The following is a 13,601-nucleotide window of genomic DNA, read 5'->3' as shown; positions in this document are numbered from 1 at the left end:
TCAAGGTTATCCAAGCTTCTGCTGGGCGGAGTAGTCGGCAATTGCAGGATAGTGCAGGAGGAGGAGGTGCAACGTGAGTAGCAACCTTCCTGTTACGAAGCGAGGGCGTGTTTTACATGTACAAGCAATAGCGATGTGCGTGCGGGGAAATTCTTGAAAGGCGGGTCGAGAGTTGTGGAAAAATCGTGGATTGGCGTGTGCGCATTGATGCATGGTGATGAGTGATGTTTAGCTCAAGGTATTCATGGCGTCATCGGAAGTACGGCACTGGGCAACGCGCAATGCTAGCCGCCGAACATGAAAAGGACGTGTTTTCCGTCTGAAAAGAGAAAAAAAAACTGTGTGCCATTCTCTTCAGCATTGGCTATCAATTCATTCTCTCCAAGCCATTATGCATCTTTCGTCGTTGCTGGTTGCGCTTAGCTGCTATGGCAGTGCTCTTGCAGCGCCGTTGGAGCAACAAGTACCATTGCCTGGCAATGCAGGACACCATGCTGGGCCTCACAAGATAACCAACCCGTACAGGCCGGGTGTGAGTGATCCTTATGACAGGAAAGTCGATTCTCAGGGCGACAAGCTTCAGCCGCTGCCATACGTGAGTGTATATCTGACATGTATCCATGAAGACCACTAACCACGATAATAGCGAAATGACGACGGAGCAAGCGTGCTAGGCCCTCGCAACCGCGCCCGTGAACGCCAGAACCCCGATCTCATCCGTCCTCCCAGCACTGACCATGGCGCGATCCCCAATATGCGCTGGTCCTTTGCTGACTCCCATATCCGCATCGAGGAAGGCGGTTGGACGCGAGAGACGACTGTCCGCGAGCTTGGTACCAGTAAGGAGCTCGCCGGTGTCAACATGCGTCTTGAAGAAGGCGTCATCCGCGAGCTCCACTGGCACAAGGAAGCCGAATGGGCCTACGTGCTCGAGGGCAAAGTCCGCATCACCGCTCTCGACACCGAAGGCGGCAGCTTCGTCGACGACCTCGAGAAAGGCGACCTATGGTATTTTCCATCTGGCCACCCTCACTCCCTCCAAGGTCTCAGCCCCAACGGCACTGAATTTCTCCTCGTCTTCGACGACGGCAACTTTTCTGAAGATTCCACGTTCTTGCTCACAGACTGGATGCGCCTAACCCCCAAGTCCGTTCTGGGTGAGAACTTCCGCGTCGCCCCCGAAGTCTTCAAAGCCATCCCAGACAAGGAAAAATACATCTTCAAGGGCTCCGAGCCCGGTCCCATCGACAAGGAGGTCCCAAGCGACAGCAAGGGCTACAAGAAATCCAAACTCCAATTCACCCACAAGATGCTTGCTCAGGAGCCCGTCAACACGACTGGCGGCCAAGTCCGCATCACGGATTCAACGAACTTCCCCATTTCCAAGACGGTGGCTGCAGCCCACCTGCGAATCCAACCTGGAGCGATTCGCGAAATGCACTGGCATCGTGAGTCATAATACTCCCCATTCCCTCCTTTTTTGCAAACAAAAAACAAAGACTAACACATCCCGCCACAGCCAACGCAGACGAATGGTCCTTCTTCATCGCCGGCCGCGCCCGCGTCACTATCTTCGCCGCCAAAGGCACCGCGCGCACCTTCGACTTCCAAGCCGGCGACGTCGGCGTCATCCCACGCAACATGGGCCACTTCATCGAGAACCTGTCGGACGAGGAGGACGTCGAGGTGCTCGAGATCTTCCGTGCCGACAAGTTCCAGGACTTTAGCTTGTTCCAGTGGCTTGGAGAGACGCCGCAGAGACTGGTTAAGGAGCATTTGTTTGAGAGTAGTCCGAAGGAGGCGGAGGAGTTTGAGAGGGCGATTAAGGATGCGGAGAGGGATTCGATTAAGGATGTTGATCTTGATGATGATGAGGACAAAGAGGAGTTGTGAGCATGTTGGTGGTGCTTGGATAGTTTGTACGCTACAAGGAAGTAAGGGTTTAGTAGGATATGGTTGACATGGTTGACCTTTTTGAGATTGATGTTTGAGCGCGGAACATACAACTTTACGTATTGTTATTTCATTTTTTGGGTGGGGGATTTCGTAATGTATATACAGTTTTCAGGGTTCAATTTACCTGAAAGATTGTTGTTTACGTTCGCACTACTATCAATAACATGTACAAAGCCCACAGCCAGATGCGCGATATTCACGTGGAGTTGGAGTGGAAAGTCATGCTCCAACAAAAAGTGTTCTGACTATACAATCACACTAACCTGCCTCAGTATAGCCATTCCTCGTTACCATTGCTCAGGTGAGCATCTAGTGTACATGGTCTACTTCGCGGAGGCTCCTAGTCTCCAGCCGTCAACATCTCACGTGGAAGCTATTCATAGGACCGAGATGCTGGGCGATCAAAATTATGCTTCTTGGCAACGGGGTAAAGAGGGTTCATTCGATACGATTGCTTATCACCTGCCCTTGTCATCCCTGGTACACCCGGTGGATATGGTATGGAGCTTACGTTAATCATTGGTAACGCGCACTTGAGCACACCACGAGGTGGGTGAGCTTGTTCTACTAGCTCTACAGTCCAGATACCGCATCTTTTCCGAACCACCGGAAGTATTCATGACAATTGTGGCTGCCTAGGCATTGGAGTTCGTGTGGCGGGGTAGCAACATAAGATGCAATCTATCATCCTCTTGGAAAAAAGTTTCCGCCCCCCCCCTGAACGTAATATGACACACTCAGATAAGCGAATAGGCATACATGGCGATGGAAACTGCACAGTGCAAAGTTAAATATTTTTCTGTGCAGGACCTCCGTACTATGGGAGTGTATTGTTAGTTTTTTGGGTAAGCGTTGTGCTGCGGCTCATCACGCTGTCAAAAAGCATGTTTCGAAACATGCACCCACATACACATTATGTATGTACGCGTGTGCGCCCATCTATAATACGCAAGCCTCCAACACTGGTTGTGTGTGATGAGTATCACAGCCTCGAGAGGGGCGCCGTTTTCGGAGTGGCCCATCTCGGCACAGGACTAGGGCCGTGCTGACACGGAACTATATTTTGCAAGGAAAACTCCGTTTCCACCGATATGCTCCCTTAACCAGTGGGCGGGTGCTTGTCGATAGCAATCTGCGCAGTAAATGGATAACGGAAAGCTTGCATGCTCCTACGGGATGAAGGGGCCAGGTGTTAGTGCGGTATTACCTTCGGCCAACTTGATGGGAAGCAACGTTTGATCTACAATTCTAGGAGGGGACAAGGGGGGTGCAAGGACCCGCTGTTTAAAAAGCCGGATGGTGCCCATGCTGATAATTGTTGAAAAAGGCACGTTTAACGCACATCAGGTCGACAAGGTCAGAGGCGAGTGGTACGAATACGCGCGGCTCAGACATGTGGAGCTGGTCCGATTATAGCGCATGGGGATCGATACGCGATTGGAACTAGGTTCGCTACCACGACTCCTTTTCGTTTGCGCTTGTGACAGGACAGATAAGTGGTGGAATTGTGCTGCTTGGCGGAGTACGAGGTGGCAATGTGTATGACGCTGTCAACAGGGGTGTAACCGTCGGCGGGCATGGCAGCGGCTGTGCCGTGTGTGACATGGAGTCGTGGTTATTTGAAGGGGGTGTATTGTTGTGTGTGGTACTGTGTAAGTATATGCAGAGAGAGAACAGCGCCGACTGCCACGATGCGATTCGGTGCGCGCGATCCAGACCGTGGGACGCCAACCCGAACAGTCGCTTCTTGCGGGGTGACGTTCCCGTCTCAGGGTCCAACAACGAGCGGGTCCATGGCATTGGGATGTTCGTGAAAACTAGGCTCCATCTGGCTCGTCCGGCCTTGGCAGTGAATTCAATCAATTTGAGTGGGCCGGCTCGCCTCCATGCCGGGGTCGTCCAGGTGCTTGGCAGAGACTGTGCCTCCTTGGACCTGCCTAGAGCGAGCTGGAGGCGTGTTGTGCAGGTGGGTGGCTGTCTGTGTCTGGCCGCCGCAAAATTGGTCTCCGCTTGTGCAAGATTGTAATTCGCCTCCACAGGCCTCAGCGTTCCCAGTGAATCGTCCTGCACTCCGCACGCGCGCCATAACGGGTCCGTCTTAAGCCTCCACGTCCTTAGGCCGGGCCATGCTACGACGCGTTGAGCGTCTCCTTTGTTGGCGTTTCAAGCCATTGGCACGTTCCCCTCTCTCGCGTGCAATACGCTTGCCGGTAAACTCGTGTACCGCAACTCAGCCCCCTTCAATGGAAACGCTCCAGAAGCTGCCAGGGCCATGACCCGTGCACACGGCGCGGACGGGATGTCTCCCTGAAGGCTTTGATTCTCTCCTTGGTTTTGTGGAAGGATAGTCGGTCTGCCGTACCCATATATATTCTGCTGTCCCACTGATTAGCATACTCGCCAATTCTTACCGTCCCCAACCAGCGCCAAAGAAAAAAATGTCGCGACACAGGATTATTGCCCCGGCGGAAATCGAGCGACAGGTTGCTCAAGGCGAACCGATTGTAATTCATGAGGGCTACGTCCTGAATCTAGGAGAATGGATTGACAAGCATCCGGGCGGCCGTCTCGCCATCCTGCACATGGTGGGCAGAGATGCGACCGATGAAATCAACATGTATGTAGTGCAGAAGACGTCTTAATATACCGCCACCCGTAGTTCCATCGGATACAATTATTTCCGATGGTCCGGTCACACCATGTGGCCGGATGGCTGCGGAAGGGTTGTGTAAGCATCTCGGCGTCGATCATAGGCTGACTTGACGCCAGCTACCACTCCAATAGGGCGCTGCTCATGATGACAAAACACCGCATTGGTCGCGTACAGTTGCCTTGGGCCAACCTTGAGCCTCCAATTCGCTCGCCCAACTACTACAAGAATCTGGAAGAGAAGAAGCGGGTGGGTGCGACTCTTGAGGCTGAGAGGCAACGACGCGGTAAAAGTGTCGACTTGGGATCCGTGGGTCTACTCCTATCCATAATCATATATCGAGCCGGACTGACATGCAATCAAGGCCGCCGCTATCATTAGCAAAAAATTGATTGGAAAATCAGACACCTGTGTATTCAGGCCAAGCAGCAGGCCTGCCAGCGACCCGGACAAGATTTTATTAATCGAAGAGGATGCCGAGATATTGACCATCACTGACCAGGAAGAGAAGAGGAGACATCGCGAGCAATATGCCACTGAGCAAGAAAAGCTAGAAATAGAAGAGGGTATCCGCGAGAACCCTTCGCTCGACGTCGAGACGCAAAAGGCTATTATCGAAGACTACCGCGCTTTGCATCAACAGATCAAGGACGAAGGCCTCTACCAATGTCGTTACTCCGAATATGCCAAAGAGTCGATACGATACGCTCTCCTTTTCGCCGCTTTTGCCGGCCTACTGTACATCAAGTGGTACCTTACATCAGCCATCTTCCTGGGTCTATTCTGGGTATGAACCTCAACTCTTTCACGATACCAGCAAACGCTAATTCATTTGCAGCAACAAATCATGTTCACAGCCCATGACGCTGGTCACCGCGGAATCACAGGAAACTTCGTTGCTGATACTCTTATCGGAGCTTTCATCGCAGACTTTTGCTGCGGCCTCAGTATCGGCTGGTGGAAATCCAGCCATAACGTGCACCATCTCATCACCAACATGCCGGAGCACGACCCGGATATCCAGAACATCCCTCTGTTCTCTACATCTCCTACCTACATGAAGTCCATCCTTTCCTCCTTCTACAACTTCCAGTTTGTATGGGATGCCGCATGCGATTTCTTGGTTCCCTACCAAAAGTACCTCTACTACCCGATTATGGGATTGGCACGATTCAACCTGTACTTCCTCGGCTGGCTACATCTGTGCTCGCCTCGCGCGGCTCAACTAGGTGCAGCCTGGTGGACGCGCCACGTCGAGCTTGTCTTCATGTGCTGTTACTGGTATCTCTTCGGCTACCTCCTTGTCTGGGTGACACTCCCCACATGGCCAATCCGCATTGGCTTTGTCCTGATTTCACACCTCGTCACTATGGTTCTCCACGTCCAAATCACCCTCTCCCACTGGGCAATGCCCACCTCCGATCTTGGCCCCACCGAGTCTTTTCCGCAACGCCAAATGCGTACTACTATGGATGTTGAATGCCCGGCATGGCTCGACTGGTTCCACGGTGGCCTGCAGTTCCAAGCCGTTCACCATCTCTTTCCCCGTGTTCCGCGTCACAACCTTCGCAGAGGCCAAGAGCTGGTCCGCGAATTCTCAGCAAAGACGGGTATCAAGTACCACTGCTACGGCTTTGTCGAGGGCAACAAAGTAGTCCTTAGCCGCTTAGAGCAGGTTTCACAAATGGTGAAAATCATGGTGGACTGCCAAAAGTACATGGCTGAGACTGGCGAGAGTGGTTTGCATTAAGTTACGCGCGGGCGCGAAAGAAAAGACGCTACCTATCTTCTTATTTGGAGTGTAGATTCTATGATATGGCGTTTTTTTTTAAAACTTTTACTCATTTTGTAATTATACAAAAAGTAAGCGTAGAGACATTGCAAAATGCTACGAAAATTTCATGTCGAATTAATCTTGAGACCCTTGGTTGACTATTACGATTTGTTCATCTTGATATTAATTTAAATCATAATGACCGGAACCCCGAAAACGAAACATAGGTGTATGGTAGGTAACGATACCATCTCCCGCTAAGCCTTATTAGGTATATGAATGGGATATCCTTGTACCCCATACACATGGACTATCATGCCCTGATTAGTCGAAACTTCGCCCCGAATTATTTTATGAACTTGAGGAACAAAGGCTTTTGAGCCAGTCTTATCTTTACATAGCTATCACACCTATCAGACCATTAGCCAACTTCTTGGGTGCTACCAGACGCTCTTATGTTCGCTTCTTTAGATGAGACACCATGAAGTGTCCAGTTCACTGCAATACAAACACTTTCACTAAAACCTCCTCTACATGGTTTACAGACTTTTGTTTCACTCAATCTGTTAGACTATTGGTATCAATGCATCATGATATTTCCAAGGTGGTATAGCGTAGACCTGCTCCAAGCCCAAAGTGTCGGGAATACGGACATGAAGTCGAACCTTCCTAGATATTATCACCCTACAGTGAAGACCCGGTTTCCTAGAATCATAATCCATGCCAAAGACAAAGGAACCTAAACCTATTGATTGTGGTAATATCTTATGCAGAACTAACCACGGGTGCGCTGCTGATTGATCAGAAAGCAGGTACAATGATGGTTTGTTGGTGGTACCTGCGTTAGCTTTTCAATTTCTCTCGGTATTTGCGAGCTAACACTCCGTTAGGGTTTCGCTGAGTATTCGGTGACATTCAATCGACCATGCATTGGAGGCTCAGCGACACAGATTTTTTCACCGATTTCTCCAATTACCTGATCTTGCCTCAGCTACCCCCAATTTTTCCTACGTTTCCTTTCGACTACACGGCCGGCTTTCGTTTCCCGTTGACACCACCTCCACCAATCCACCGCCTCATCCCACGCGCCAAGCATTAAGAAGACCCCAACAGCCTCCGCCATGGTACCACAGCGTCACACTCGGTAAACCATCCTATTCAGTGCGGCATCCCGCCAGCCATTAACCCCGTAGAGCAAGTTTTGTAGAATTTTACGGAACTTGAGTACCCCGATGTCCTTCGCCAAGGCAATTCGCCGCCTTGGCTCTGCGCCCAGGCATGCATCTGTATGCCACCCGACAGAGAGGATATAAAACTTTCGATCCATAGGTGCTGAAGTGTTTCTTCTCTCTTTACTACCTTGTACGACACAGCCGACTTCGAGTTGCTTAATACATCTTTCGTTAGACATACAAGCTCAACTCGACAAGTCAAACCCAGTCTTTACTACACAGTCAATATGAGGTTCTCAACCACTCTTCTTCTTGCTGCGGCCGCGGCAGTCGTCGCTCAAGACACTGTCTCTGCTCCCGCTAGTGACTGCGAACCCCACGGCGACCACTGGTAAGCAGATTCCTCTCATAACATGCAGTACCAAAAAAACTAACTCCGCAAAGGCACTGCGCCAACGGTGTCCCAGAACCCACTACTCCTCCCACCCCCGAGCAGCTCGCCAGCTTCTCTGCTGCGGAAGCTGCCGAGGACTCGACTCCAGCTTCTGCCATCGCTTCCAGAACTTCTTCCGGAACTCTCCTCGTCACTTCTTCTTCAACTCACTCCCACGACGACAATGACCACGACGACGACGATGATCACGTGGCAACAGCCAGCACATGCGAGCCCCACGGCGACCACTGGCACTGCCCCTCTGGTGTCGCAGAGCCAACCGCTCCCCCTGCTGCGGCCGTCTCTGGTACTACTACCACTTCTGGTGCCACTTCTGGTTCCCCCTCCGCCGCCTCGTCTGCCAGCCAAGCTCCTCAGCAAACCGGCAACGCTGCCACTCAAATCGGTGCTGGACAGGTTGTTGCTCTCATTGGTGCTGCGGCTTACTTCCTGTAAACGTGTGTGAATGTTTTCGCCTAGGCGGAGATTCAGTTGAGCCCTATATGCATAATTTGGAATGGTTTTTGCGATTGGAGCTTGCCAGTCGTTTTTGTACATAGATAACGATAATGCGTATTATGAATATATCTTGGACTGATATGTATTCGGTCTGTAGCGATGAAGACGTTACACTGCTGTTGGTTCCCACTGAGATGCAAATATGTGCCATGTTCTCTTGCGCAATCTTTCTTACGAATATACTTGGAATTGTTCACTTTAGCCAGAAGACTTAACTATTCAGAATATTCGTATCTCGTTCTGCAGAGAGTGCCACAGGAAAAAAAAGATTAATCACAATTTATCAGTAAAATTACAAAAGTATAATCGAACTCGATATATAAACTAAACGAACCCCGGATCAAGGTCAGTTCTTACATCCGATGCATGACGCAATCCAAACAGTACAAGGGTGTATGCAGCGACTAGGCTAGACAAGGGAACCAATGTCAGCAAGATTACATGGGGTATCTGTACCACCACAACATCGATATATCGATATTTCGTTGCAACCAAATGTTTCGTGTTTTATACCAGTAGTCGTGGTAGCTGGAAGGAGTCTCTAAATTTCATGCTAGTTGTAATGTCGCTATATTGTTTCGTTATGACCTAACAGCTGTGTAAGTAGCAGGACTAAAATTAATGTTTCGTCATTCCAATTGGTTTGTTTGTTACTAAGTCACATGTTTTGATGGTATTTCCGAAGATATCGGGTTGGGGGTGAGTGAGATCGCGAATGTAGATTGATAGGGGTTGGTGCAGATGATTTTGTAGAGTGCTACTGGTCTACGAGTAAAAGGTAAGATACGAGATAGTATGTACTCTCCAATTTATTGGCTGGTCTATGAGTGGCTTAGCGATTCTATGGTTTCTTACATGTTTTTTTTCTGGCACCAGGAGCCTGTACCTGACAATTAGGCCTTGGTGTCGTAACCACTATCTGGATACCCCTAGTCTCGACCCCATCTTGTGCACAAGAATCGTTCGTTGTAATTTCGTATGCGGGAAACTGTAGATTGCCAAGATCTGATCTCTCGCGATTGGATTCTCGTCGTATCGTGGATAGATAGATTCCTTGACCATCTATCGGGCCGTGTGCAACAATTTGAGTTGTTTCTATGTCAGCTTACTCGTATCACTGACAGCAGACATATGGAAACCCATATAGAGATATCAGGGGAATAACGGAGATTGTAGATCAAAAATTGTTAGTATTTCTAGTGGCGTCTAGGTGTGAGAGGCTATATAGATTTTGCGGGAGTAAGAGACTAGGTAGATGTGTCTGGATACTAGTGTTGTGTAAATGAGGTCATGGATTTACATAAAGTTTTCTGACCTACCCACATTACGTGAGACGGATGCATCCGTCCCTAGAATTAGAAAAAAAGCGGGAGTTTATCTTGGTTAGGGGTTATATAAGCCCCTACTCTTTCCGTACCTCCAACCACCATCCGCGTACACCAGTCATTCGTTCATCCTTCGTCTATCTCTCAGATACCGGAGCTTTGAGACTTGTTACTACCCTCTTAACCATTATCATAACCACAGCTACCTTTTGACTCGCCACCCCAGCTCCAAGCCCGGCACACATACCTTAAGGCTATTCAAACGGCAAGACATACGTGTAGAAGGAGACAGATAAAGCCTTCTCCTGGTATCCACAAAACTGCCAACTACAAGGATAAGAGAATATATCCTACAGTCAAGAAACCATAAAAACCGCCAAGTATATACAAGCTTTTATGCCAAACAGATACCCCAATCTGAGTCATAACAGTCTATTGAGTGGCAAGGCTTGTCCAACAAAGGCTATTTCGTTCTACCCCTTAACACGCACGAGAAACTCGTCAGCCGGGGAGACCTAGCTAAGTAAAATCAAACAGCCGACTTCTCCCAAAATCAAACAGAAGTGTAAAGTCATCTGTTCTCCCTCTTCCTCCACCATCATCTATTCACAGTCTGTTACTTTTCAGGTGTCTGGATCGACTTCCTTTCCCAATATATGTAATAGATCGAAGTTGTCGAATGAAGCAAGGAATGGGAGACATGGGGAGTAAAATATATATAAATGTAGTAAGACCCATAGAATGATGACAGAAGTACACATTTAGCATTATCCTCGGTAGAAAGCTTGTACAGTGTTACATCTCCACAGATAGACATAGTCCAAGTCTTATCATTAACCATGCATGCAAACACCCTCTCGCTTGACTTGTGGTGTAAAGATGGTGAACTCAGTGGATAATGTAAACATGAACCTTGTGTACAGTAAGCGGTGTCATTGCTTACTCCAGAATGGTCAGCGTGGTAGTAAGTCAGTGAAAGCAGCGCCTGTTACAAAGGTTCCCGAGACAAATTCCCTGTCGAACCAGCAACATCCCTCTGGTAGACTAAGCAAATAAGCTAGGCCCTTTAATCTAGAACAAACTTAATTGCACTTAAAGGCACTCATTTGTTTTACCACTGCAGACATCATCGACCAAGCACAAGTCACAAGTAGAGTAGAAAACGGAGCATGTTGCATACATAAAACCAAAACAATCGTCACATTCATAATCGTATCTACATGCAACCCGTCCAAGCAGGTCGACACTCGCTTTAAAACAATGCACAAACCAAGGTGGGGGGATATATGCTAGCCTTTCCTTTACAACCCAAAACGCAGAAATGCAGTAACGCCCTTTTCCATCTGCAATGACGCATCTAATGCATATGCAACGAATGACTTTGTTGTACAACCAAAAAGATATTAAGCAAAACAAGAATAGGAAATGGGTGCAGAATGGCAGGCTTAGAAGCCATTGAAGCCCATCATGATACCTGCACCGGCGATGGCAGCACCGCTGATCCATGGGTTTGCGGTTGCAGCTGGTGGGGCAGCACCACTAGGAGACTGGAAAACTGTACCGGTGATGCTGGGGCCATCAACCCTAGGTCCACCAGTGCCAATTGCAGCCGTGGATACCGCATTAGGAACATCCTCAGCGTTGGGAACGCCATCAACGCCCTTTTTAATTTCCTGCACGTTTGATGCGGTCGCATTGAATTTTGTTTGTGCGATGGAGATTTCGTTGTTCTCGAGATCGTAGACAACGTATGCGGACCGTAGGAAAGTGTCTCCAAGGACCGCTAGGGAATCGCCAGATGGGCCAACTCCAAAAATACAGATGGGCCGCCCACGGCTGACGGCGGCAAGGACAACGAGTTCGTTGAGCGGAACGGAGATCTTGACGCCGGAGAAATTAAAGTCAACCGAGCCTTGCCTGTTTGCCAGATCGCAATTGACAAAGGCAGCACCTTGCGAGGAGTCGTACTGGGCGTTGTAGGTTTGGTACAGCGCATTGGCAACCTGATCAGGTAGGTACATCAAGGACGAGCCAGAGTCGAGAAGGACAGGCACATTTTCGTCCTTAAAAAGAGAACCATCATTGCCGTTCTCCCCCATTCCGGTCAAAGCAATGACAAACTCGGCAAACTGGCCCCGTTCGGGAATGATGGGCAGCGTCTGTAGTTGGCCATCGAATTTTTCGCTATCCACACCACCAAACAGAATGCTTCCAGTTGAGGCGTCCAAGTCGTTCAGCCACAGCGAATAAGCCATGGTATTGATTTCGCCGTCATCTCGGAGCTTTGCAGGCAAGTTGGGGTAAGGGTCCAGGCCAGCGCGGCCCACGGCAACCTCGTTGATAGGATATCCGATACCAAGAATGCCTTCTGTCGAGCTCGATACATAGCCAATACCAAATTGCAGGTCCTTCAATGTCTTGCCTCCGAAACGAAATGTGTCTGTAGCATAATCTCCCGATGCGCCCGATCCGTCTACGTAGGAAATGTTAAAGACACCATTGACATATTTATATGTAGACGATTCGTTTGCGTTGTACGTGCCCGACTCTCCGCACTGGTTCCCGCCTTGCATACAGAGATTTGAGTTGACCGCGTTGACCCAAAGATCGCTGCTACCGGTATCGATATGTAGTCGGAAGTTCTGCGGTGGGGTGCCTAAACTTGCATTTGCGAAGTAGAGCGTTTCGAGGTTGTCGAGCGTCTCTTGGACAGTATTTTGCCGTCTTCGTAACCGGTCGTGCGCAATTGGATTGACGACATTGCGGCGCTGGGTATCGAGTAGGATTACTTTGGGATTCTGTCATGGGCGTGTGAGCGAACATGTTTGCGTCAGTGCGGGAGGATTCGCTTCGCAAGGCTGAAAGCTGGGGTAGATAAGAGCGGCACCTACCTCTCGCGGGACGAACTCTAATGCCGCCGTAGCTGACGCTAAAGTTACCGAGAGTAACAACGAAGACTTCATGATGATGTTTTCTGAAAGTTTAATGCCCGAGGACTCTGCCAATGTATACCACGGAAGGGGAGGACCCCTGGTGTGGCTGAGTGAGATTTGATGCGCAAAGAGTGGGCGGCGGCTTTCGAGGGCGTTTCGGGCTGCTGAGGCGCAGAATGCAATTCAAAGGCAGTAGCAGGAGTGAAGCCGGGGAAACAGGGGGTGGCCGGGCAGTTAACAAAGTGAATAGCAAGCAGAAACACAGGCAAGGTGAAGCAGAAGCGCGCGGGCTGTCGAGGTTTTGACGCCGCAGGGGGGCGTTAGAGCCCGGGTGATGACGACGCGTGTATGATGAGGTCAAGTCTAGATGTGTTACGGATTCAGCAACCTTACGTAGTGCTGCTGCCCACGTAACCGCCGAGCGGCCAGGCCTTTTCCAGATAAGAGCAGCCGACGGATGAATTATTCTCAGAGAAGCGCGGTATGGCGGTGCCCTGGCTACATACGTACACCCATCACCGTCAGTCATCAGCCATGGTGGTCCCAGTCAATTTGTGCCGATCCATCGAGAGCCGCCTCGCAACCCTGTGCCTGCATGCTGCTGACGGAGATGAGGTAGTAGCCGAACGGGAGATGATGGCGCACAAAAGCTTGAGGCATTCGGGCTGGGATTAGGATATAATGCTGACTGCATGGCGGTGGTGTGTGGGTGCAGGGTGTGTGCCACCTCCACAAGCCTCATACGTCAATAGGCATTTGCAGATGTGCCTTTGGCGCCGTCCCTGAACCATCCTCCGAAGCCTACCGAATGCTTATCTCCGGTCTTCCAAAATGCGCCC

At 49.9% G+C, this 13,601-nt stretch overlaps 4 protein-coding genes across 4 annotated transcripts; 3 read left to right on the top strand and 1 right to left on the bottom strand.

The window, feature by feature from the left end:
* Positions 1 to 301: 301 nt before the first annotated feature.
* COCSADRAFT_203828 (uncharacterized protein) lies at positions 302 to 2,153 on the top strand. The gene is made up of 3 exons (XM_007706952.1): positions 302 to 595; positions 647 to 1,448; positions 1,520 to 2,153. The coding sequence occupies exons 1-3, from the start codon at positions 392 to 394 to the stop codon at positions 1,891 to 1,893; spliced, it is 1,380 nt and encodes a 459-aa protein (XP_007705142.1). The 5' UTR covers positions 302 to 391; the 3' UTR covers positions 1,894 to 2,153.
* A 2,241-nt stretch (positions 2,154 to 4,394) lies between these two features.
* COCSADRAFT_175963 (uncharacterized protein) lies at positions 4,395 to 6,356 on the top strand (the record flags this gene model as incomplete). The annotated part of the gene is made up of 4 exons (XM_007706951.1): positions 4,395 to 4,573; positions 4,726 to 4,915; positions 4,971 to 5,393; positions 5,445 to 6,356. 4 exons carry the CDS (start codon positions 4,395 to 4,397, stop codon positions 6,354 to 6,356), a joined length of 1,704 nt encoding a protein of 567 aa, XP_007705141.1.
* Positions 6,357 to 7,737: 1,381 nt separating this feature from the next.
* COCSADRAFT_128148 (uncharacterized protein) lies at positions 7,738 to 8,634 on the top strand. Its single transcript, XM_007706950.1, has 2 exons — positions 7,738 to 7,943; positions 7,997 to 8,634. The coding sequence occupies exons 1-2, from the start codon at positions 7,840 to 7,842 to the stop codon at positions 8,439 to 8,441; spliced, it is 549 nt and encodes a 182-aa protein (XP_007705140.1). The 5' UTR covers positions 7,738 to 7,839; the 3' UTR covers positions 8,442 to 8,634.
* A 2,369-nt stretch (positions 8,635 to 11,003) lies between these two features.
* Positions 11,004 to 13,005, bottom strand: COCSADRAFT_41280 (uncharacterized protein). Its single transcript, XM_007706707.1, has 2 exons — positions 12,721 to 13,005; positions 11,004 to 12,627 (listed from the first exon to the last, which is right to left on the bottom strand). The coding sequence occupies exons 1-2, from the start codon at positions 12,790 to 12,792 to the stop codon at positions 11,275 to 11,277; spliced, it is 1,425 nt and encodes a 474-aa protein (XP_007704897.1). The 5' UTR covers positions 12,793 to 13,005; the 3' UTR covers positions 11,004 to 11,274.
* Between the last annotated feature and the right edge of the window lie 596 nt (positions 13,006 to 13,601).

This window comes from Bipolaris sorokiniana (assembly GCF_000338995.1).
Source record: "Bipolaris sorokiniana ND90Pr unplaced genomic scaffold COCSAscaffold_17, whole genome shotgun sequence".
NCBI classification, from domain to species: Eukaryota; Fungi; Ascomycota; class Dothideomycetes; order Pleosporales; family Pleosporaceae; genus Bipolaris; species Bipolaris sorokiniana.
Note: the sequence above shows the minus strand (reverse complement) of the source record. Positions and strands in the feature narration are given on the sequence as shown.

Bases quoted from the DNA above. Each gene is read 5' to 3' on its own strand.
- COCSADRAFT_203828 (XM_007706952.1), top strand. From the start codon at position 392: ATGCATCTTTCGTCGTTGCTGGTTGCGCTTAGCTGCTATGGCAGTGCT. The intron at 596-646 runs GTGAGTGTATAT...CCACGATAATAG, and splicing joins AGCTTCAGCCGCTGCCATAC to CGAAATGACGACGGAGCAAG. The intron at 1,449-1,519 runs GTGAGTCATAAT...ATCCCGCCACAG, and splicing joins TCGCGAAATGCACTGGCATC to CCAACGCAGACGAATGGTCC.
- COCSADRAFT_128148 (XM_007706950.1), top strand. From the start codon at position 7,840: ATGAGGTTCTCAACCACTCTTCTTCTTGCTGCGGCCGCGGCAGTCGTC. The intron at 7,944-7,996 runs GTAAGCAGATTC...AACTCCGCAAAG, and splicing joins GAACCCCACGGCGACCACTG to GCACTGCGCCAACGGTGTCC.
- COCSADRAFT_41280 (XM_007706707.1), bottom strand. From the start codon at position 12,792: ATGAAGTCTTCGTTGTTACTCTCGGTAACTTTAGCGTCAGCTACGGCG. The intron at 12,628-12,720 runs GTAGGTGCCGCT...CGCCCATGACAG, and splicing joins TAGAGTTCGTCCCGCGAGAG to AATCCCAAAGTAATCCTACT.